Genomic DNA, 26,208 nt, shown 5'->3' on the forward strand with positions numbered 1-26,208 from the left:
ATCTATCTCGTAGGGTTCAGCCAGCGTTTGCAATGTAAGCGCAAAAAAATTGTTTATTTACGACATCACTTCAGAAAACTCTAAAATTATCAGTGTTTCTCTACTATATTGTGCGTGTATTATACATATAAACCGTCCTCTTGAATCAATATATCTATTAAAAAAAACCGCATCATAATCCGTTGTGTAATTTTAAAGATCTAAGCATACATAGAAACAGACAGCGGATAGCGACTTTGTTTTATACTATGTAATAATAGAAGCATTACACTTGCTTATTGATTATTAAATTAAACACTATCATCGGTTCGGGAAAGAATATACCCTAACCTGAGAAGAGCCTAAATTACTTTTAATTGTGTTTTAGTTTCGTAGTTCGAATAATTTTTATCATGACACCTCGTCGTATTGGCGTTTATAACCAGGATTGCTGGATCAATTTTGGCCAAGATATCGGAAATGCGATTCAACGGGGAAACGCCGCTAGCAATCTTGCGCCCATTTCACGCGGCCATGATATCAACATTTTTAATTTCGATTTGTATATATCGAATTTATTATATATATATATATTAATTTATTATCGAAGTCCTCGGTGTAAATAATTCTTTTAAATTTATTGTATATTATAATACAGTCATTTTAATAATTATGAAAAAAAATACAAATGAATTCTTAAAATCAAAGAATCGAATTCCAAATATACTTTATTCAAGTCGGCTACAAGTATTTTGAATTTTCATTTTATAAGATTCATTTCAATTTTAATATTCAGCTATTAGTCTGTACTAATATTAAAAATACGAAATTGTATTTTTCTTGTTGTTGCTTTCACGATTGAACTACTGAAGCGATTTTGATGAAATTTATTACGAAAAAAGCTTGAAAAACATAGGGTACTCTTTTTACCTAATATCTGACGACGAACCTCTAAAACGCGAGCGAAGCCGCGGCGACAACCAGTTTCATACAAAAGTTAAACTGCGATTGAAAACGAACAATGAAGTGTATGTCAAACTCTAGTGTCGTAAAATAAGGAATTACATTTTGTTAGTTATTTCCTCGGGTGTAACAGGATTTTTGTGGGACTTTCTATGTAGTTCACCAAGAAATCATTCGGTGATTAAAGGAGTGATCACACTAATTCGACGGTTCGTCATCATATGAGTTTCATAAAAGTTTTAGGAAAATACAAATTTTGAGTTAGAATAACATAACAACAATAAAGGTGGACCTTAAAACAATTTAACGTTTATTTTATAACATATACGTTATATTATTTTATTATTAAATGTCGCACGGGCTTAAAATGTAGATTATGTCGAAAGGAACCGCCAAAAAATCACCCGATACAATCAATTAATATAATCATTCAAATCATCTACCTTTATGTCAATTTCAAACAGTCAGTATGAGGTAACAAACAGACAGATCACCTATTTTCGCATTTATAGTTTTAGTCCACAGTCTTAGTGGTAGGTGGTACCAAAATGACGTGACGCTTGAGTGGAACGGTGAATGATAACAATTATACGTTTAATGATTTTTTTATTTATTTTGTGTATGACTGCACTCCACATGATGGTAGGTGGTGGTAGAGGACAAACGCGAAGACGGCAAGTATAGAAGAAGTCACAGAGTCAAGAGGAATGAACTGCATTAGTCGCCCTCGCCGTTGCAAATTGCAATTTTTGCTGGTAGTCACTTCAAAAAAAAAAACAAGTATTTCGTTTGGCTGTAAAATATCTGATGAGTGGGTGGTACCTACACAGACGGGCTTGCACGAAGCCCTGTCACAGTATTCGTATCTATCCGTATCTGTGCCTAAGGGTACTTGTACACTATCGTCGTTTGGTCACCGAAGCTGTCGGACGGAATGTCATCTCATTCTCATTCTCATTATGTAAGAGTATTACATAACTAAATGTTCCTGTGATTAAGATGACATATCGTTTTTAATTATCATCTTATAATGGTTATTATTTATTTTTTCCGCGAAATATGAACTGCCCGATGGCCGACGCTATGATTAATTGCTTCCGGGCTGTTGAACTAAAGAAATACACGCGATAAAAATATTGTAAGATAATTAATTTAATAAATATATACTTTTTTATAATATAAATAAAAACTCTTTAGCTTGAAACCTATCCGGTTGCCGTTACATCTTGAATAATTTAACATTGAGCATTTCGTAAAAATATAATATAAGTTATATGATTCATATTTTTGAAATGGTCTTTCAAATATTTTGATTTTGATACTCGATAAGTGTTCGCAATTTTTTGTTACAATGGTTATTCAATATATATCTTTTTTCTGTAAGTGTACCTTATGTAATTATAACAATTCATACAAAATTCGTGGAGCCACTAAGACATAGCATGTACCAAAGAAATAGACACACATATATTAACAAAACATTACGATATTTTTGAGACAGTCAGGTATATATTATCCATCATAGTTAGATTATTACCTAATTATTTATACGATACCAACTCAACTATATTTTTTTCCTTACAAAACAATAAAGAAGAACTTCGTAAGGAATATATATGCACTTAAATGTACAAGTTTTAAAAATATTTTGCTACATGTGTATCCACCAACCCATAATATATAAGTGCGATGGAATAAGCCTCAAACCTCAAGAGGAAAGGAGGACTTTTCTCAGCGGGACATTTACAGTTACTTTAATATTACCTGAACTTAATCAATATTCGCTATCTTTGATTTAATAAAAAAAGACATTAAATCATTATAGCAAGCCGCGCTATAAAATCAATATTCGTAAATAAACAGCTTCCAGCTCACCGATCGATAGTGTTTACTGATCGGAGGGGTCATTTGTCCCCGCTGCTCGGGGGCGAATTGATAAATTGTCAGCTTGATTGATATACCACATGGCTAAGCATGTCCTTGATAATTCGTAACGTGATGAATGTGGGATTTTATGGGAAATTATAAATACATACAATATATATCTTACAGCGCTAATATCTGACAATTTACCTCCAGATCCATATGCAACCACCTTATTTTATACATAAAAAAGGACTCAACGCATACCTAAATAATCATCAAAATCGGTTCCTATACAAATATATATAATATATAGTATATGTACAGACGAATTGTTAGTCTCTCCTCTTTGCAAGTCATTTAACATGACAAGGCAGACAACTTAGCTAAGTAGTACTCAGTTATGTATAGATGCATTCAATGCTATACACGAGTAAACTTGCAAGGACTATGGGTAAGTTAATTGCATCGATAACAGGTCACGTGACAAGCGCCACACTCGTCATTGCGCCCCACTGTATCTTGTTTAGGTTATTAGCATTTTACAAAAGATTGTATTGTGTTTGGAATATTGTTAAAAGTTACAAAATCCCAAAGGTAATAACTACATACCTAATATATTTTTATTACTTCAAACTAAGCGTGATAATATAATTAGTCTTAAATCATGATGAAGAATTTTTTTTTCTTTCTGTCATTATTAATTAGACATTTGAAAAAAAGAGACGGCATCATTGTTTAACTATTAACAACCTTTATGGATTAAGCCGCTAGTGTTTATATCCCAGTATTGTCGGGTGGATCAAATGTTGAATGATAAATGGAATTTGTTCAGATTTAAAACTGTCATTCTTAGTTATATTTATTTATTTTATTATTATAAATGCGAAAATAACTCTGTCTGTTACTTCCTCACGCTTAAGCCGCTGAACCGATTCAGATGAAATTTGGTATGGAGATAGTTTGATTTCCGGGGAAAGACGTTAGCAATTTTTTTATTATTGACCCCTTGAGGAGTAAATTGGGGTTGAAGGATTGTGTGTGAAAGGTAAAGTTCTAGAAATGTCGTGCGGGTAAAACCGCAGGTTCAGGTAGTCATAGATAAATCGGAATTGCTTCCGCCATATTTTTTTTTATATGATAAGTGATAAACGAGCAGGAGGCTCACCTGATGGAAAGTGACTTCCACCGTCCATGGACATCTACAACACCGGGGGGCTTGCAGATGCGTTGCCGGCCTTTAAACTATGCCTCCCAGATTCCCTCACGATATTTCCCTTAACACTTAAAAACCCTTGTTTCGTATTCTAACTTGGACCCCCAATTCCCATGTTTAGACTCAACATATACATAAAGTTACTGATCATAATAGTCTGTCCATTTTTTCTAAATACGATATTGTCGTGAGTATTGTCTCTATACGTTTGTTTAAAAGAACAGTTATCAATTCTATTACTATGAATGTTCCACATCTGGTGTGCCTTATTTTAGACAGGATAATTTTGAAACAATTATATATATATTTATATATATATATATATATAATTCTTTCTAATTTTATATTAACCTAAAAGCAAAAGGTAAATTGGAAAACGAAAATGTCAAAACTTACGTCATTTGGACAATCGCTTGAAGTTTTAAATTAAATTTAAATTTCCGGACCGATTGATAAAAAAGAAGTCACCTACATATTAGCTTCATCAGACTAATATATGCAAAAGTATCTACCCGTATGATTGACATCTCATTATGACTGAACGACTGAATCGATCGAAAATTATTTAACTTAGAAGTAGATTGGGACCTGGTTAGAACCATAGACGACCTCCGTGTTCGAGTGGTGTGTACACCAGTTTTCAAGGGTATGCCACTCCGAGGTTCCGAGTTCGGTTCGGTTATCAATTTTCTATGTTGTCTTGGATCTGGGTGTTTGTGGTACAGTCGTTATTTCTGATTTTCCATAACACAAGTGCTTTAGCTACTTACATTGGGATCAGAGTAATGTATGTGATGTTGTCCAATATTTATTTATTTATAGAGTTATAAATTGCAGAATTTAATGGCAAATAAATGACGAAGACAACAGTTTGTCGCTAATGTATAGGCTTTTTGTATGATTTTGAAGCAATGTACTGAATAGGTAGGACAGATTATAGCAGGCGAGTGACCTTGAAAATAAATGATACCAAAATGAACGGATAACGAATATAGGCTAATTTGTCGATTTACGATGTATTCAAAGAATGGCCGCACGTCAACCGTCTCAATACTTTACGGACTCAAAAATCGGTAACAGCTACTACTAATATTATGAATCAGAAAGAAACTCTGTCTGTCTGCCTGTCCTGTTACTCATTCAAACCTACCCCAAACCACCAACCCCTGAACCGATATTTATGAAATTTCGTATAAAGCAAGCTTGAATTCCAAGGAATAGACATAAGATATTTTTTTTTTTAAGAAAAAAAGTCAATTTGGCCACGTCTTCCAAGAAGACGACAAGCTTGAAGTCCAGCGAACATCTGCTGATGTTCAGTAAAAATGTAAAGTTAAAAACGCCCAAATATATAAAAGTAGAATGTAAGAAAAGGCACGGGTATGAACCCGTGGATGTTTGAATTAAAAAAAAAAAATCATAAGCTATTTAAGCCAACCCTGTAAACGCGAGCAAAGCCGCGGGCGACAACTATTCTTATATACTCGTCACATTTAGATTTAGAACTTTAAACGACAGGTGGGACGCGAACGCTATTAAAAATGCATCTTAATATTAATCTACTTGATATTGACACAAAATAGATTTTTTAAAAAACACTGATTGTATTAATATCTAATATAGTACTAGTAAAATTACTAGCAATTGAGACGCACTTAACGGGGTATTTTTATATGTAGAAAAAGAGTAACTACTGATTGTCTTGATGGTTCTTCTCGGTAGAGTCTGCATTCCGATCCGGTGGTAGCTTCACTGAATATAGTTTGTTAAATGACGATTAAAAATTGCATGTCTACTTGAATAAAGTATATTTTTATTTTGATTGAACAAGATTAAATTTGTTACGTGTTGGCCCATTTGCACGTCCACCACCAATATTACTTCATAAAAAAAAACTGATGAGACAGCATTGCGACAAGACCCGAGAGAATTCAGCTAGAGTATCAGGCTGTTGAGAATTTTAGTAAAACTTTAAAAGTAAATCACTAACGGACGTAATTAATACCAAAAATCTGTCTGTAAAACTGAGTCATGTTTCGTTCTTTTACTTCCCAATGTCTATGTATTGAACGTTGACGTCAATTTTAATGAGTGTATTTAAGCAGTCTGTGTCATGTGTGTGCACGTGATTGCTCGGAATGAGGTTAGGAAAGATTGAACTCGAGTAATTTGATATAATATAGACAGTATTTTTTTTTATAATGTATACGAGTTTAATATAAATTAATAAAAATATATTTTGATAAAATATACAAAACAAAAAAATAGATGTTACTTGAAAACATTCTGGCAAAGCCTCGTATAAACTTTGCGCGCCAAAACCTCAAATCACGGCGAAGCGAAGTTTCAGCCGCGCAATAATCGCCTTCGATTTTCGATATTTGAAATAATCTTCTACGATACGAAACGGCAGTGCGATACTTTAAGAAATCACTACGTATCTCACTCGTGAAAAATTCACAACCGATTTACAGTGATACGTGTATCCTTTATATTTTATAATTATTTTAGTCATTATCACATATCATGTTTTTTTATTATCTGACGTTTCAAGCTCGTGTTCTGCGGTGAGTTTCGAGTTTCTTGTTACATAATAGCCCAACAGTTTAACAACTACAAAGTCATTGCTAAACAAAGGTCTTTCCTATTGCGGACGAGAAATATTTATTTCATATTTGTTTATTTGCTTGTATCACACATCATGGATCCGTTGAAAGATTTAGTAACACGAACGCGCTGTTATGACATATTGTCTCATATCAATGTGCGCCCGCTCAGTAAACATGCGTCGGCTTCCACGAACCGGTAGTGATGGGACGATGATCCTTATCGATGAGCAAACAAATATTCACGTTTCCAACGACTATTATGATACTATAAAACGTCAACTTTTATCGATAAAGTGGTATTTGATATCAATAAGTTTTTATGTAATTTTAGATTTTATCACTTTAAATAGATTTCAAGTTGTATCAAGTCATCGTCGTTATTGGCTTGAGTTTTTTTTAATGCTTCTACGTTTTGTTAACTTTTCGTTAACTTTGTAATTGATTTCATATTAATTATAATTTATTATATTCTCTTTCTATGTCAAAATTTACTATTCATGGAACATATTTATTATTAGCTTAAGACCACATTGACATTATAAACACAATAAACAGTAAAAAATATGATTCTGGTTAAAACATAAACGGGAAATGTATACAAATCAATTTTAATATATTACTGTACGAACTCATGACTACCTGGAATGATCATTGACAGCAGAATTTCCCTATTACATTCTTACCTTCTTGGACAGTTCTAAATAAAACCTATTTTAAATATTTTCAGCACATATACAATTAGGTACTCCAAAGTAAGCCCAAGTCGGCTAGTCGTCAACTACTGCAGTATTTAGCCATTTATTTACGTGAATTTATTTTAAAACAGCAATAATATCGCAGATAAAAAAGGTTCCAAATGCTCATAAGGATTTTTTGTAATAACAAAAGGATAACAAAAAATTATAACAATTAAATTGAATGATACTTTCATAAAAAAGCTAGATGATCTACTTTAAACGAGTTTTAAAGGAAAAGCGAGAACATGTTGGTTCCATGTGCCCTAATATTGTATATGAATAAAGCAACAAAACAATTGTTTGCTACTCTAAAAACTGCAACAAAAAGCCGAGATGGCCCAGTGGATAGAAAGTGTGCATTTTAACCGATGTTTGCGGGAAGGGTTCAAACCCAGGCAAGCGCCACTGAATTTTTAAGTGCTTAATTTTAGTTTATAATTCATCTCGTATTCGACGGTGAAGGCAAACATCGTGAGGAAACCTGCATGTGTCTTATTTCAATAAAATTCTGCCACACACGTAACGCCATCCATATTGAAAAAAGCTCCACCTTCTCATCAAAGGCAGAGGAGGCCTCTTAGTTTAACTTTAACTTATTCTGTTCGAAGTCGCAGTCTAAGCCAGTTAATAATCAATTTATTTACTCTATTAGGTCACGAACAGGGTAAATAAGGATTCTTATCAGTCAACGTTGTAATAATATTTTACGTTTGAGGCAAGTGCACTTTATCAAATTGTAATCAATGTCGTTTACCGTTAATTTACGTAATGATACGCATATACTATAATTTCATTCTATATTTGAATTTAAATTTGGAACAAGGGAGATTCTAGAATTATTTAATTTATTCGTATATTATAAATCTGAAGTTTGTTTGTTTTTTATTTGAACGCGCTAATCTCTGGATTTTCTAGTCGGATTTGAGAAATTATTTTTGCATTTGATAGCCCAATTATTGAGGATGTTATAGGCTATTTCGCTTCAAGCTACCACCCACGGGACCAGAGCAATGACGTATAATGCAGGTAGAATCGCGCTGAGCATCTTATAAATAAATAAAAACGTATACGTACAAGAAAATTATTTCATTTTATATAATCGTTAAGTATTTCTGAATTAGAAAAATAATAACGAAAGTATGATAATATTTGATACGAAATTTTGAAATTGTAAGAAAGTTGTTAAGTGTTAATAAACACACAACATAAAAAAATATAAAAATGAAATTAATGTATTATTTTGATAGCTTGTTATCAAAAGCTTATATAAGGCTAGACATCACGTTCAGGGGGTGGTAAGTTAAGAGCGTTTATTCTAATTGCCGATTGTCACGTGTTTTTAAGCTTGTGTGCGTAACTGCGTATGTGTGTATAATCACAACTATAGTCAAGCCAATCGAAATAAAGCATCTCGATACTATTACAATAATCATTTCGTATATATTTTTATGGTTTTTATTTTAAATTGTATAGAAAATGAAATAACTAAATAATAACAAAATATAACAAAAAGAGAAAATCAGTGCGAAATGAAACACCCCTTAAAATAAATTTACAAGACAGTTAATCTTTTACAAAATAAATATCAAAGTCAACGTTTCACTTACCTAGAACACCTACTATGCTAAATATACAAGCACACGCGGCCGCCATTATAGTCGCCTCCCGCGGATAAATCGTATCCAACGTTGAATTATGCATTTCTGTATCCATTTTTGCTTATCGATATAACTTCAACACATCACTAGTGTTACACTAAACACGCATGTCATTGTTTTTCATTAAAAACAATTTTGTATGTCCTTTTATGATCCATTTGGATGATTGATAAATCTGAAAAAAAAGGAAACTGTGTTTTATTATTTATTTACACCAAAATTACTTTGAGATATGTGAAGGGTATAAATTTCAAACATTTAGTGACATTATGCAAGATATTAAATAGGGGAAACGTTTGACAGTGGAGCAACGCCTAGGAATAGGAAGTTGGTGGTAGGGCCTTGTGCAAGCCCGTCTCCGTCCGTCAAGTTACAACCCACTCATCAAATATTCTACCGCCAAACAGCAATACTTTGTATTATTGTATTCCGGTTTGAAGGGTGAGTGAGCCAGTGTAACTTTCCTAAGAAAAAAGTTTTATGTAATTTATCTTGACGGACCGACGTTTGACGTTTAAAGATTAAGTTAAGAAAAATGTAAATATTTTAAAAATAATATCAGCTATTTTATTAATAATACGTTTATTTATATCCTACATTCAAACTGGAACACATTTATACTAAGTATTACTGTGTGGCGGTAGAATATTTAAGGGGACTACATGAGCTAAATGCAAGTTTCATAATCCAAAAAGTATATGATCCAATGCAGTAAACCAAATGAAAAAAATATGATAATCTCAGGATATAATCGTGCATTGTCATCGAGACTAAATATGTGTGCCAACTTTCAGCTTCAGTGGAAGTGCGTGTAATATTGATTGCAAGATTCCAGGACATATATACATACAAGTGAAATTAAATAAAAGATTTTAATAAAAAAATTAACACTAATGTTTTTTTTTTGTAGTACGAAATATAAATGAAGTTTTATTTTTTAATCATTTTCGAATAACAGTCAAAAGCAATACAAATAATTCTAATATCCTATCTATTTTTATGAGATTTATGATTAAACCTAGTTAACCAATGATTCAACCAAATTGACTTGACGACATTTTTTTCTAGTAAATATTTAGATGTTTTTTTTTTAAATTGAATATATATTTTTCTTTGTGAACCGATATTAATAAAACGAACAAACACTACGCTATATGTTACCCCACGATTACTACACTACAGATTTCGAACACTTTTTATTATATAAATAGATTATCAAACTTTTATAAAATGTTAAAAATTGGTATGTTTTAATATTTAGTATAAGAACTAATTGTGGTATAATAATATAAATAAAAGAAAAAAAAGGTTAAAACTGTCCATTTTATTGTATACAAAATATAAATAAGAATATTGTAAGTTTAATGGAATCAGTTTTATTTTATAATCATTTGTTAACTAACATCGAAAGAAATAAAAACAATTATGTTGTCCTATCTATTTTTTATGAGATTTATGATTGATCTTACTTCGCTCGGTTTGGCGCCATCTATTAGAATATTTGGGCGTAACCTCGTTACCTCGCTTAACCATTAGTTCACGGGCTTGCCGTTTTTGTGGATTTTGTAAGTGTGTGCGTGCGATTCTCAAGGGCACTTAGCTCTTGTAGTCGTCTTCATCTGTGGTTGGAACTTTGCCATACGAACTTGCACAAAGCTCAGCACCAAGTTACTCAAGTTTTACACAGTTTATCGTCTTAATAGTATTTCTAGACCGTTCAGCCGACGATAAAATATTCCGTTCTTGTATAGCGGACAGACTTAAATGCATTTAAATACATATCGGTAACTCCCGCATGGACAGGCAAGGAGATCGTTGTGGCTCGACCGCCTGTCCATTGACACAGATACCTATCATATGTATGGACGTTTCGACATTGTTCTCTACCGACTTTGAAATTCAAATTCTAATTCGTTTATTCAATATTGTTTACATATTGTTGTAGTCTCAGTTGATACGGAAAAGATTCACTGCCCTGACGAGAGGTGGTGAAAAAAACTTAGCCTGTTCTTTTTTATTTTAAGTATTTCAATATAATAAAGAAATACCTTAACTTGGTAACAAGTTTTTTTTTTTTATTTCCATACTAGTAAATAAATATTGTATATTTAGCCGTGAGTGACTATTTTTTATTGTATTTATTTTGGTTATTTAGCGATTTTATTGTTTAGATTACACAGAGTACCCAAGTACAGAGTAATGCAAAGATATTACACAAAACACAACTTACTTATTGTAAATAATGTTAAGAGGCGATTCAAATCTATACTAATATTATAGAGTTAATATTTGTTTCTTTATATGTAGGGGTAATCTTCGAAACTAATGATCCGATTCTAAAAAGTTTTTCACGGGTACAACATTATTTTATACCTCTATATAAATATAAACTAGCGACCCGCTCCGGCTTCGCACGGGTGTAATGCTGATACAAAATATACTTCAGAATGTCTTACATCGTTCACAATTTTTCAGTCATTAGACACCACAAACCGCTATGTCCCTACGTTTTAAATCTATAATATCTTCGAATATATTCGTTTAAATTTCATGCCGCAAAGGGCTATATTGATCTATATTAAATGTTCAATGTATTAAAGGTACTTAATTGGCCCCTTATCCAATTAAATACCTTTAATACATTGAACGTCTCGCTAGTTAGTTAGAAAAAGAAAACAGCTGTTAACATCCGAAACAACGTAACACCTTATAAACTGAATAATAAGCGGATCTGTATAATTTATTTAATATGAAAAAATAAAGCTTTAAACATCTCACACAATTTGAGACCTCATACATAATTTAGTAAGGTAATGTACAGATTTGCTGAATAATAAAAAAAAAATGTTTAATAAAGAACTCAAAATATGAGAGTTTAAAAAATTGTAAATGATTCGTCTTAAAGAAGAAGGCACGGCACATTCAAAGTGAAAATGTCACAACTCCAATCAAGCGAAGACTATGAAAAAAAACGTTAAACATATTTTACTACGACTAGATCATATAATCATAAACTTTAAGGCAATAAAATTTTGCTACTTTGATGTTTTGGTTATGGTAAGAGTGTTCGAAATTTGAATGAAGTGGTCTATGTCCCATGACTTACGACGACTTGGTATCGATCGTTCACTCATGAAGGCGCGCCTCTTCCCGTTAAATTATCTTATAATTATTACTAATATAATGTAATTTGTTCTGCTTACGTCGTCTTACGCCCACTAAGAAATCTCGTAAGCACAAGCGTCACTCATACTAATGTAAACCAACAATTTAATGCGGGGGGGGGGTCAAAGTGACTGCAGCACAATAACTTTGATACTGTTCAACCTTTAGTATTGTTATATTCAGGAATTTTAAGGGTGAGTGAGCCAGTATAAATGCTTAAAGAACATAACATCTTAGTTCCCTTTTTTTTGGCGCATCGGCGATTTAAGGAATGGTTGATATTTCTTACAATATTGGTGTCTATGCGTTTGGTGACCACGTATAATCTGATGTCCTATTCGCCCGTCCGCCTACCTTTTAAAAAGGAAGTCTTTTCGACTTAGATACTTTTGTACACTTCTCTGAAGTGAATACGATGACAATTTACGATCATCTTGAAGTCATCAAGTCAAGGGCAATCGTTTATCGAGGGCACGAAACAATAGCAGAATACAAATAGCGTTTAACGAGTCCATAATGAGCGTCAATATATAGCCTTAGCCCGGTCATAATACCCACACCGAACCGTAGGTATATTTCAAAGGAACTGGGCGTTGTGACATCGCTCGCGTTAACTTTGGAATTGGAAATAGTTTAAGAACATTATATACGAACTTTTTTGTTTCTAATTTAAATTATAACCAATCAACTTTTTGTTTTTAATTTAATTCCATCCAATAGAGATTGCGCTATTTGTGTATACATATGTGACGTACACAAATTGAAAAATAATCCAAATATTGTAATCACAGTCTTCATTTTGAAGAGCAACATCGGAGCATGGACATCAGAATAGCCAAAGATACTATGTAATATTTGGAATATTATATAAGGTGGTCAAATAAATTAATTTTGGAAATTTTAACTTTAAGAAGTGGGGAGGTCTACTCATAAAATGTTGGGATGAGCAGCAAGTACATACAATCATACAGCCTTGTTTTCTCAGACATATAGAAAGAGAATAGAACCTGTTTCCGACCTTATTTCAAGGTGTTCTTCATACTAATAGCTGCGAAAACCTAATGCTGTGACAACTATTCCATTATTAATGTTAAGGTATGGCATTTTGCTGTGGAATTATTGGGACCTTGAAGATTAAGTATATTAAATAATACATATTATATAAGTAGTTTGAGATACAAAGTAACTATGGAATTTTGAGCTGGTTCTTAGGTGGTAGAAGATACTTTTCGAATCTCTGGTAATTTTGCGTTTAATCCTGTGACATGATGTGTCACGTAAGTCTACTTAAATATATTTTTTAATGTCATATAGGTATGTGGACTGGTCTTTGGTTATAATGATTAGGTAAGGTAAATGATGTTTAGTGATCATCACTGCCCATAGAAATTGGTAGGTACTATAAAAAATATAAATAATTATTCATATTACCAATGCGACACCAATCTTGGTAATTAAGATGTTATGTCCCTTGTAGTAGTATAGTAGTAGATGTAGTAACAATACTCGTCCGTCTACCCATTAAGAACGTCACGTTGAAACAATATCGTAATCATTTTACTTTTTTATTTTCTGGGAAGACCTTTACCCCAGCATTGTGCTGTGAGCTCTTATTAGTATAAATAGACGTGACATTAGATTATGAAGAATTCTAATATCTTGATAAATCAGCAACTAATATTCGTGTTTTATAATGACAATCTAAATTACTTACTTTTTATTGTAAAATGGCGAAATGAAAACGCTTGGATTAGTCTACTTGAGTAAATTGTTTGGTTTTGATGTTTTAGTGTTGTTTTATTTAATATTCTCTTCCAATTTCTTATACTTTAATCTATCTATGTTTTATTGTTATTAACTTAAGTATTTGAATTTGCTGGTTCGTTTGTAAATGTGTTTTTAATTAGTAAAATAAAATTATACAGTATAAAAAAATATTTAAGATAACGAACGACTGCATCATCATTCGTATTTAAGTTATGTACCAATTTATGTCTTGAAGTCTTTATATTTGGTGAGTTGATGATCCATAATATTTATGTTAATTTTCTATTATCATAAAATAACCGGTAGTACCTATTAACTCAAAACTTAACACGCTGGTACAGAAAAAAAAATGGATATCATTTATAAAGCCGCAAAATATGAATGAAGTCTTATTTATTACGTAATGTTTATTTACGTTTGAACTGTTCCATAAATAATAAATACTGTAAAGGGGCTGTCAATAAATTTTTTTACTGTGAAATTGAACTTGCAATGACCGCAGCCGGCCTGGACGGTATTTAATACGCGCATGTTTAAGCTGTATAATATTAAAAGCGCTTGCCTTAAGGTCAGAATATGACTATTATCTATTGCCGTAAAGTCAAAGGACGTGCAGTTATTGATTTGTTTGAATTGTTTATATCACTTATGTACGTTAAAGAAAAAAATCTCACTCAGAATTACTATTTTAGATACCCTTGCCATAGATATCCGATCCGGAAGAGTATCTTACGTTTAGTCAAATCATATAAGGAATTTTGAGACCCCAAAATCTTTTTAAGGTTAATAATCATATCGATGACGTCATTAATCTTTTTTTTAAGTGGCTTATTGTGACATAGTGTTTTATATGAACGTGTCTCTTCGTAAAAACGCACACTAAAACGCGTGTAAATATCTCCACAGACCTTAACATACAACGCAAATATTTGTCTTATGCAGTGATCGAATCCATGACCCATAACATAGCAACCACTTGCAATGATCACTGTGCCTCAGTAAATAGAACAATATTATTCCAAGATACAGTCGCATTTCCAGAAAATAGACAAAAAGTTTGGACTATTGAAACATTCGCCCACGAAGTCTCGATCTAAGTAACTTGTAACGAAAGAGTTGAAACGATTAGCGTAACCAGCCTACAGGCGGTATTATCAATTTGATTGCTTGAATAATAATTAATTTATCACCAGCATAAATTAGCCGGGTTATTGTCATTACAAATATGGATAGCGTCGTCGACAATTGTGTATTTGTGTTACAATTACATTTGTAATTATCTTGGTTATAATCTAATTCAAATATTTACAGTCTATCCATTGGATTGAAGTTTATAATTAATGGTCAAGTGGGTTTGGTATTCGAATGCGACTGAGATGTGGAGAGGGTTAGGTTGAGATATAATGTCGTGAATGAAACGTTTTTAGTAAAAGATCGAGTTATTTATTGTGCTCAGGATATTAAGATTGAAATGTTGTAGTGGATTTATCGAAAGTGAATTCAAACATTCTTAGTTACTTTACAAACGTTTTTAAGTTACCAATAACGAGCCGAAGTTACGTCACATTCATGTCAGTTCGGACTGTATGAAAATATTTTTTGGGCTTTTTTGAGTAGCGCCTCATAAATAATTTAACCGTCCTTATCAAAACAAATAGTTTTTCGTATGTAATACTGGACTGATGTACTATTTGTATTAAGAACGTTTTTCTGAAATATAACCTTTCATACGGAACACGACATGTGACTTATTTAGGACGTACTTTATTTATATTTAAAAAAAAAAACATCCTTTTTTGTAAACAAAAAACCATTAATATAGAACATAACGAACCCGTGTTAGGGACGTCTCGTCGTTTCCGTTACACGATACCTGATCCGCGATAACGTTAATGACAGATGTCAATTCAATTTCATCGAGTGTTTGCGGACATCACTAATTTGCTAAGAGCCCTGGTCAATAATCTATGTTTTTTTGCAACGTCACTATTGATAGTTGATTAATATTACCGGCTGCTAGAACTTTATGCTAATTTCAATCGGTTTCATAGGAAATTCAAACAAAAGTTACGTAACGTAGTTAGGTAAGTAATTTTAATTTAATTTTATGGTTATGTAAATAGATTATAAAGTCAAGTTTGGAGCGATAAATAATTTTTTTTAAACCGACAATATATGATGTATTAATATGCAATTTTGGCATCAATCCAAATACCTGGTAAAAATGCAGGCTATAGAAAATAGTGACGCAGTTAAATGACGTTATGTAAGACGCAAGTTCAACGTTATATATGTAGAATACAAAATTGCGAAATTTGATTAATAAACACTCTCGTATAGGATATTTTTAATTAGTTAAGTTATTTTATCCTCCTCGTTTCCTGACCAATTTCAATCGCGATGGCCATAAGATAGATACTTTAATTGAAAGCAGGTGCATTTTTCGCTCCTATGGCACGGCAAATCCGACAAGATCAGAGAGTTCGGGCGCAGCACTAAAGGCTTTTTGTGCTTTCTGACACTAGAAACATTGATAATTTCCATACATCAGCTGGCAAATTTCTTGAGAGGAAATGCAATGGTTATTATAAAAAGGCCCGATTGCAATGCCACATGCAACATATTACATTTGACTTAACTTTCAGTGATACGTGCTTTCTGCAAGCACTCGTACATCAGTTATTCTACAATCAAATAACAACATATACTTTGATTTTTGAGGTGGGCTATTTAGTGTCCTGTCAGTATCGTCCCATCGGACTATGTGTGAGGGAAAAGAGAAGTATAGCCGCACTTACTCGTGCAATTTGGAAGTCTTTGAAATTGGATGAAATTTGGTTTCGAGAAAATTTATATAAATCGTATTGTACTAATTTAATCATTACACTTTGAGATTGGTTGAGCCACTATTCTTAATAAAATTGGTTGAAATCAAGGGTGCAGTAGCGTAGCTGTACCATTGCGGTCGCATTGATTGATTTTCCTGGCAATCACAAGTGATTGTTTTATATCAAATCTATTTTACAGGGAGAGTTTCATAGACCCACCAAACACGACGTAAGAAAAAGTGTCCTGAATTATCGCACACGCTGTCGAAACCATATTATTTATTAACGATGAATGGTTAGAGGATTTACCTCCAATAACACAGGCCCTATTTTTTGTTGTAATGCGTAAAAACTATAAACTAAGATTAAAAAAATACTGTCAGTATTAATTTACTTTTAATAAAACTCAGCTTTCACGTGCCGACTAGACGGCTACTCGTTCGTCCGTAGGTCATATATACTTTTTTGTATCGGGGGCCATGAAGGCTAGTTACGCTAGTGCAAGGGAATATCGACTAGGACATATAGGCTAATCTACTTAATCAATTCAAAAAACTGACGCGGCTTTAACTATTTTTATAATACAACATGATAAACATAATTAGCATGTAATTTTCTATTTAAAATCTTTCTAACCTAATTTCAATATGAAATAAACATTTTTCTGTCGACGTGCGATACATTTCAAGACTACTGTATAAATCTTCATGGAATCGTTGTAGGTAAAAATATACTCAAAATAAATTGAAAACTCAGTACATCTGTGTTGAACACTGTTAATTTTCTTAAAGCAAACATTGTCTTGAAACAATTCTTTGTGCTTCAAGGTCGCAATAAACAATCTCTCGGTTCATAGACGATCGGAAGTTTATAATAATTTTTCCTAATAGATTTATGCTTTCATATCTGAATTAAATATTTTGTTGTTTCAAAATTCAATTGATGTAACGAATGGTTGATTTTTAAGCAATTTGTATATACCAATGGCTTTCTCAGAAAACATATATCTATATGTATGTCTAAATAAAATATAATCAAACGTATACAGAAGTGCGATTCTGTATGCGAAGAATTCATTTTGTATCGCACTCGTGAAATATTGACAACCGCCTTAAGTTGATATGCTATTTTGATATGTATCATATAACTTTATAATTATTATATATTATTTCTGATATTTCACAATCGGGTTCTTGCAGTGAGTTTCGAATTATATACGTATGTATTATGTCAAAATGATTACCCAATAATATAGGATTTTATCATTAAGCGAATCGTTTAATATTGTAACATTAAATACTTCGTTGAATTTATTTCAGATGTGGCACTAAATATTTAAAATACATATTAGGAGCGTAACATTTTCTATATGCTATTAAACGAACCACATGAAGATGAAAGCTAAATCAATGTAAATATTTGACATCGAATTCATTCTTCATTGGTCTAAAGCTTAAACAATCTATGGATATTCATAATGGATTTGCAAAAAAATGTCGCCGAAGCAGTTTTGAGAACTTTAGAAGAAAAATTACAGTTAAATGGAATACTTAAATATTGGATATTTCAAATAACGAAAATATTTTTTTGACATTTAAAAAAAGAAAAAGAAATCGTCGAGTCACTGAGTTCTTTCGCCGATTCTTCTCAAATCCGTGTTTTTCCAAGCCGGTGTTTGATTTTTGACTATGAATAAGCAAGTGTAACTCTTCTATACTGCATAAATATATTTGACTTTGAAAAAAAATTTAGAACTGTTAGTAGTGTACAATATATTCTATATAATTTTCTAATATTTCAATATTAGAAAGTGACATTGAATATATAAGTCTGAGGTTTGTTAATCTTTATTCTTTCTTCGATTGGAATAAGCTATAAGGTATCTGTCGTGATCTTTCATTATATTTTATAAAAAAAAAAAGTTGAAATGACGATAGCGGGTTGGAGGGGAATTGTATTTGTGTTATAGTTCAAAACGTCATCTCGCAAATGATGCATTCTCGTTAAGTCGTAAAAAGTAAATTATACTCGATATTTTTCTCGGAAACGATAGTAAAAATAAATCACGCGTCTCACGGTTGTAGTGAAATAAAATTTTGTTTACGAAACGCCAAACCGATGTGTTACTGTTCGATTGAAGAGATCAATTCATCTTCTGTACTAAAATACGAGCACTTGTCGAGCGTCCAGCTGTCTGAGCTATTACGTCAGACTGTCAGCCATTTTGTTTTATTGACCGCCATTTTAATAATATATTTTTATTATTGATTATTTTAATAAGTAAAAGAAAAAAAAATCGCAGTGTTCATAAACCGTTATTCGAATAATTTATATTGACATCTGTACTACTTAATAGTTATCCTTTTCAGTTCCATGTTTTTTATTAACTTTTTAAAAACTATGGATATGATCAAGACAACCTTTATTACTGCCAAAAAACTTATTATATTATAGAAATAAAGACACAAAAAGCAAACTTAACATGGTGCCTTATAATTGGATACAACATCTAGTTAGTTAACGTCCTTGTGATGTCCAATAACTAGTGAAACCGGAAATAAACTATCGATTGGCAAAACTCTCCCTTAAGAATTTCCATCCCCGTTTCCCTTGTGACTTAACGTGACCCTACAATAGTCTATTTGATGTGTAGTTTGCCATCGCCTTGAGTAAACACTACGCTAGTGTGCACGTATTCAGCGTTGGTTTGTAAGTAAAGAACATTATTTTAGAGAGATGTATCTTTTGGGATTTGCGTTTTTGTAAATAGGTAGGCGGATGGGATAGTGGTTCCCCTGAAGGTGAGTCAAAACTACTTGAAGACATCAGTGCTGTAAGAAATATGGACGATTCCTTACATCCTCATTGCCAACCTTCAGAACTAAGATGTTATGTCCCTTGTGCCTGTAATCACACTGGCTCACTCAACTTTCGATCCGAAACACATTAATAAAAAGTTTTTCTGTTTGTCGGTAGAATACCGACGGTACCCAGACTGGCTCGTACAAAGTCCTACCACCTAGTAAAGTTCATATCTAAGTTGAATATGAATACTCAATGAACAAAAACAAAAAGTAAAGTCTAGAAATCTGAGAGAAATATTATTACAGTTTCATATACGAGTAGGTTTATGTCATTGATTATAGTAAAAAAATTACATGCTAACATTTCTGAGAAACTTAACTTCAGATCGGCCAAGATAGATGAAGATAGTTAGATGTATATTGTAGTTTGTACGTTTAAGGGATATATTAAGTATAACGAAATAATCAACGAGTATTTTTTTTACAATGACAACTATAAAAAATTAAAACATAATTTTTGTGTGTTGGACTGATTTCTAACACATTGTTCAGAATGAGCTGTATTAATAAGATTTACTATTATTTATATTGACGACCTCCGTGGTCGGGTAGTCTGTACACCGGTTTTCATGGGTACGCCACTCCGAGGTCCCGGGTTCGATTCCCGGCCGAGTCGATGTAGAAAAAATTCATTAGTTTTCTATGTTGTCTTGGGTCTGGGTGTATGTGGTACCGTCGTTACTTCTGATTTTCCATAACACAAGTGCTTTAGCTACTTACATTGGGATCAGAGTAATGTATGTGATGTTGTCCAATATTTATTATTTATTATATTAAAAAAAGTTTACAATACCGCGCTTATTATAGATAACCAAAATTAATTATTACTTCTTATTTTTTCCAAATATACAAATTGTCGACCTTTAAAATAAAAAATAATAAAAACACATCAATGGTAATTTTTAAGTTTCGTTTCAGGAAGCTTCGTTGTCAATGTCAATTATAAAGCTATTTTAAAATATCATACAAGCAATTAACGTAAACATAGTTATTTGAAAACATCTAGGTCACTTATCGTCACTGTAATTAGTGTTATAGTGTCACGTAACGCGTTAACACACATAGAGTGCAATCGTCTTAATACTAGTTAATTGTTTTATGTAACTGGATACAAAGTTTGCTGGCAACACTCGTATATACATCGCCATTGTGAAAAAAAAATCGTTTGTTTGGAATTTTGTAGTTCAGGTCGTATCTCACTCGTCAAGTATTGAAAAACGACATACGGTTATATGCCGTTTTCTGTCGATCTGATAGACTGGACAAACAAATTATAATTAATGTAAAATCGACGCCAATATGAATTTCAAGTAATTCTCAATAATAGACTGAAGTTGAGAATTCGTTGGTGTTTACTAGTCTTATGCGTCGAAACCTGGGAATGAAGAAATAGAGCATCTGTGCATTTATTGCATTTCTACTACTACTACTAGTTACTAGAGAATCCGTATCCGTATACGAAATCAGTCAGGACAACATCATCACCAACTTTACGCAGCATAAAACAACGCCGCTTAGCGTCGTCTGTACGAAACTATGCGGCGGATTTTCATGTCCTTTTCGTCAATAAACATAGTTATTCATAACGTTGGTTTTTAAGTATAATAAACGCATATCATAGGAGTGAAATGCCGGACAAAACAATAATTTTTCTTGTTTTTGTTTGTGCTTAAACCCAAAAGTTGTATAGAGACCCTTACTGTACCCGTGTTAACTTGATAGCAGAGCTATTATGTCGGAGCTTATTTCATATATGACTATGTATGTTAGAGTAATATCCTTTCGATTAATTTTATTACATATTTTATTCGAGCGGAGATCCCACAGCAGTTTTAAAATTCATAACAGAAAATGAATTCAAATACAAGCAACAATTACTGAGTTATTATCTATACTAATTAACTAACTGAATTTAATGAAATTGGGTACGAAGCAAGGTTTTACGAACTCCAAGGACATAAGGTCCTTTTTATATCTAACGCCTGACCACGTACCCAAAAAACGCGGGCGAAGCTGTGGACGACAATGATTTGAAAAAAAGCTATTAAAGTTCTAGCGATAAAAGACCACGACGACAACGCTTAGCCGAGTTCGAAGGACCTATGTAAAATTAAATCAGTGATCTAACTAAATTGCCTCCTTATACCTCACTCATAAAATGTTTTAAGTCAATTTACTGAGATTTTAACGTATTTTGATAAGTGTATCCTTTAAATTCATTTTCTGATAATTAACGACCTTGTTCTGAGGGGTTTTTTGAGTTTGTTCCCATGTAATATTTACAGACTTAGCGTCGTCAAATATACTGGAATGAATTATCACATATATCGTCATGGGTTTGAGATATGATAGGCATTATTAAAATAAAAATTTAGAATTTATTTAGCGAAACAACTCAAGACTAAATCCGGGCTAGATTGGAGCGGACCCCCATCATACCACCGACGGTTCTTTATTTTACAGGAAATTCTGTGGCGTAAAATACTAAATGGATATACTCTCTTATTCATTACTTCTCGAATAAATGTATTTAATAAATACTTTATTATGTTTACCTAAACCTCTTTTAATTTCACTTTAAAAGTTTTATAATACCTTTGACTTGTATAAATATATTAAATATTAAAAAAATAAATGTACCGAGTGTTAACTATGCTAATAATAATATTAAACTCATCATAAACAACAGTGTAAGGAATTAAATTAATGTATTCGATAAACTTTAGACACGGTTTCGCGCATCATCTTATTTAGGTCGTTTGATTGTGATAACTTTCGACCTATGATACTATTTCGTCTGAAAACCATGCCAAAAATACTGTAGTATTTTAATTCAAATACGCACAGACTATAAAACAAAACACGTATAGTAAAATATTTTTAATGGAACTTTCCTTACTAATGATGGTACATGACATATTCTAGCACAAAACAACAGTACTTAGTATCGTTGTGTTCCGGTATCCGGTATGAAGGTAGTGAGCCACTGTATCTAAAGATAACCAATATAACATCTTAGGTTCCAAGATTTGTAAAAGTTGTAAGCGTTGGTCATTATTTCTTTGTCTATGAATGGTGGTTACCACTTACTAGTCTAGGCCTGTTTAAAAGTCTGCTGATATTTTAAATAAATTAAAAAATGTGGATCTTAACAAAATACTGTTGAAAGGCATCAAATCAAACTAACCATATGATTAACAACAAAAAACGCTGGAGAAGCGTGAATTTAGCTTTTAAGCTCCCTTGTCTTTAAAAGCAGAGGATTTATTTGCCAGTATTACGTTTAAGACTGCCATTGAAGTACAGAACTATATTATATTATATATTGTCAGATTAATTTAAAGACTTTCCTCACACAAATTAACTGCTTAAATCTTTACTCTATGTAGTATTGGGTACTGATGATGTTTTTAAAACATTATTATTTATTATTTAAAACAAAGAACATTTATAAATTGCACAGTGAGTATATTCGCTAGGAGTAATGTCGGCTTTAAGTATTGCCCTCTTCCAAAATATTATTTTCTTGAAATATAATATATTTTTTATAAACCTAGTTATTTTTTACAAACTTATTTGACAATAACATATGATAACATGTTACTTGTATGAAAATTATCATATTATTATTTATACTTACAGGTAAAAGTAGGTAGGTTTAAAAACATATACTTCTATTCCGTACGTCAAGAGTTTATTAATAATCGACATGACTTTATTACTGTTATCATGTTGTGTAATATTTGGAAGTGCAGCGTTCGAAATAGACAATAATGGCGGCAGGTGGTCAAAACTCAAAGTGGCGCGTGCGCATGCGCGGGCCATGGTTTGTTTTTTTAAGAAACATACGAAGGGAGCAAAGATCCACCATTCTTTGATCCGAACCCTTGTCCCTGACATACGGTAGTAAGTTGAGCGTAACGGCATTGGTTAAAAAACATATCGTAATATGTAGTCGTATTATAATTTATAATATGATTGTGTGATAAGAAAATTAAATCATAGATTGCTGAGGAACTATTTATTTAAAACAATAAATATTTAGTGAAATATTTTTTCGATATTAGTATAACTATAATAAAATTTATTATTTTTCTCTATTTTCAGGTAAATATTAATACTAACAAAAGTTGTTACTCGAAACAAAAAAAATACATACATATGTATTTTTGATTTACTTTACAAAAAACCGGGTTGTCAAATATTTAAAAATTAGGCTTAAATTTTTTGTACGTAGCACAGGTCACATATAAAACGAAATTTCATCAAGATTGTTGCTCTTAGCAGTGTAATAAAATATTTACATTACAAGCACGTCTTTTGCATTTTCGGAAGTTGCAAACAATAAGTTCAAAGATTTAAAAAAAAATGTTAATATATTCAAAAGATTCATATAAAACTGTATTTCATTGCATACTACTCACCGCTGTGTCGTAAGTAAAAAAAAAAACTAAACAAATCACATAAGTTTTTACGACATCTCACTCAATATTCATTGACACAAAATCATCACATAACCTACTCTCACGAAGTCTTGCGCGCCACTGAGCTGTACAGTGTACACCGGTAGTACGGAGTTACAATGTTGACTGTTGAGCTTGAGTGTATTGCTGTAGTTAAACTTTAAAAAGAAGTTTGCCGTTTTGCCGGGAATTATGACATTACGGGCGCCAGAAATCGGATGTAAAATTACTAGATGTATTGTAAAGAAATACCCTATTAAAAATGTGTGTAATAAGTATTATTTATGTTACATGTAATAAAATAGATTTATATATTTTCGTAACAATTCATATATACATGTAAAGTACCTATGTAATAACATGAATAACTGAGTATCTATATAATATACCAAGTATGACCTAGTAAATAATAATGCACGGTATTTCAATACCTTAAAAAACATTTAATTACGTCAATGTAAATAAATAATGTTTTATTTTATTCATTTCTATGGCCTAAAAATATATTTGATCGTAACAATCATTGACATATTATTAGTACATATATATCGATTTTTGATCGTTTATTGATATTTAATATAATCGTGATCATTACAATAACCTTTAATTTAAAGATCTAAAACAATTACCAGTACATGAAAGAGTACCTATTTTTATTTAATTGTATTTCTAATAATAACTCAACTTTGCATCTAGAGAACTAGAATATTAAGTACTGTATTGTAAATAAATAATATTCATTCATTCAGCGATCGAATAGACAGGATAAAAGGCGCCAAAGTTGATCAGTAAGGCCAAGGGTATCGTTCCAAAGCAGCTGTACGACCCATTGTCACGTTGTAAAACACCTATTGTAAAATTTCATACAATAATAAACTTTGTTCCGTTGGTATACAGCTTATAATTGCAATTCTTTGCTATTCATCTTGAATACATTTACGTTATTATTAATGGGAAGCCACGATTTCATTGGGGTTATATTCTATTGTAATTTTTTGATACGTATCCCTTTTTTATTTTTATAGCTGAGTTTTATCCCAACAAAATTTAGATATTAATCTTAATATGAACATAGATTTAAACTTAACATTTTTTATTATTAATAGTGTGGTTCGATGTAACCACAATATCTTTTCCCTGAATAATTTACCAATATAATATGGCAAAACTTTCAGTGATTGGGTAATCTTGTGTATAAATAACATGATATAGAGTATATCATATTTCAAAATAATTATTGTATAAATTGTGTAATATCCCATATAAAGTATAAATAAAATGTTTAGCACCCAAGAGCTTATTATCCAGGAAGAATATTGGAATTAGCGTATTACCGAATACATAGAAGAATAATATATGTATATAAATATGCGTATGTTAAGACACAAATATTACTATAATATATTCACAGTACCCAGTCTTTTTTCATACAAGTATAAATCATTAAAGATGTAATTAACGGTGGGTTAAGATATCGCAAGTGATAACTTTCTCACTTTTCTACCCTCTTGGGCAGATACTATTTAATAAAAGGAATCACTTTTATTCGATAGGAAATATATTATTATATACAAAGATTACTTAAAATCGGTTTAAAATCAGCGAAGATATAAAAAAAAAAAACAAATTAAACTTTAATTTTTTGGATTCTGCTCAAAAATAAACGAAAGCTTATATTTTAATACTATTTAAATACTAGAAACTATAACTGTCAATTAATCATTTTACTAGAGGTTTACTCAACATCTGTAAAATATTATATGTAATTAAAGATTTTCTACAGTACAACTAGTATTTTTTTATTTTTAGTCATATTACGAGCATTCAAGATTCATACTAGCGTGTAACGGAAAGTCAAGGTAAGACTGAAAAAACACTGAAAGAAATTCATGTTTAAATTAAAAAATATATGTAATACTAAAGTTAAAAGGTAAGTAGACTTTTTCTCAAAAAATGTTAATGTTCGAAATATTGCTAAAATTTTCAACGAAGTTACGTAGTCAGCTCCACTTGCAATAATTAATCTTTATTGTAAGTTATCTGTAACGTAATGATTATATTTGCTTTGTTATCTGTTATAGTCAATGTTTTTATTT

At 31.6% G+C, this 26,208-nt stretch overlaps 1 protein-coding gene across 2 annotated transcripts in view; it reads right to left on the reverse strand.

Moving 5' to 3' along the window:
* Nucleotides 1-24,216, reverse strand: part of LOC113394220 (protein trapped in endoderm-1) — a 46,429-nt gene extending 22,213 nt beyond the window's left edge. For both annotated transcript variants that reach the window (XM_026631453.2, XM_026631451.2), the window contains exons 1-2: nt 24,074-24,216; nt 8,975-9,200 (exon numbers count right to left, since the gene is read on the reverse strand). In XM_026631453.2, the coding sequence (XP_026487238.2) occupies nt 8,975-9,080 (106 nt within the window). In that variant the 5' untranslated portion in view covers nt 9,081-9,200; nt 24,074-24,216. The remainder of the gene's footprint in view (nt 1-8,974; nt 9,201-24,073) is intronic.
* Nucleotides 24,217-26,208: the final 1,992 nt, after the last annotated feature.

This window comes from Vanessa tameamea, chromosome 16, assembly GCF_037043105.1.
Source record: "Vanessa tameamea isolate UH-Manoa-2023 chromosome 16, ilVanTame1 primary haplotype, whole genome shotgun sequence".
NCBI lineage: Eukaryota > Metazoa > Arthropoda > Insecta > Lepidoptera > Nymphalidae > Vanessa > Vanessa tameamea.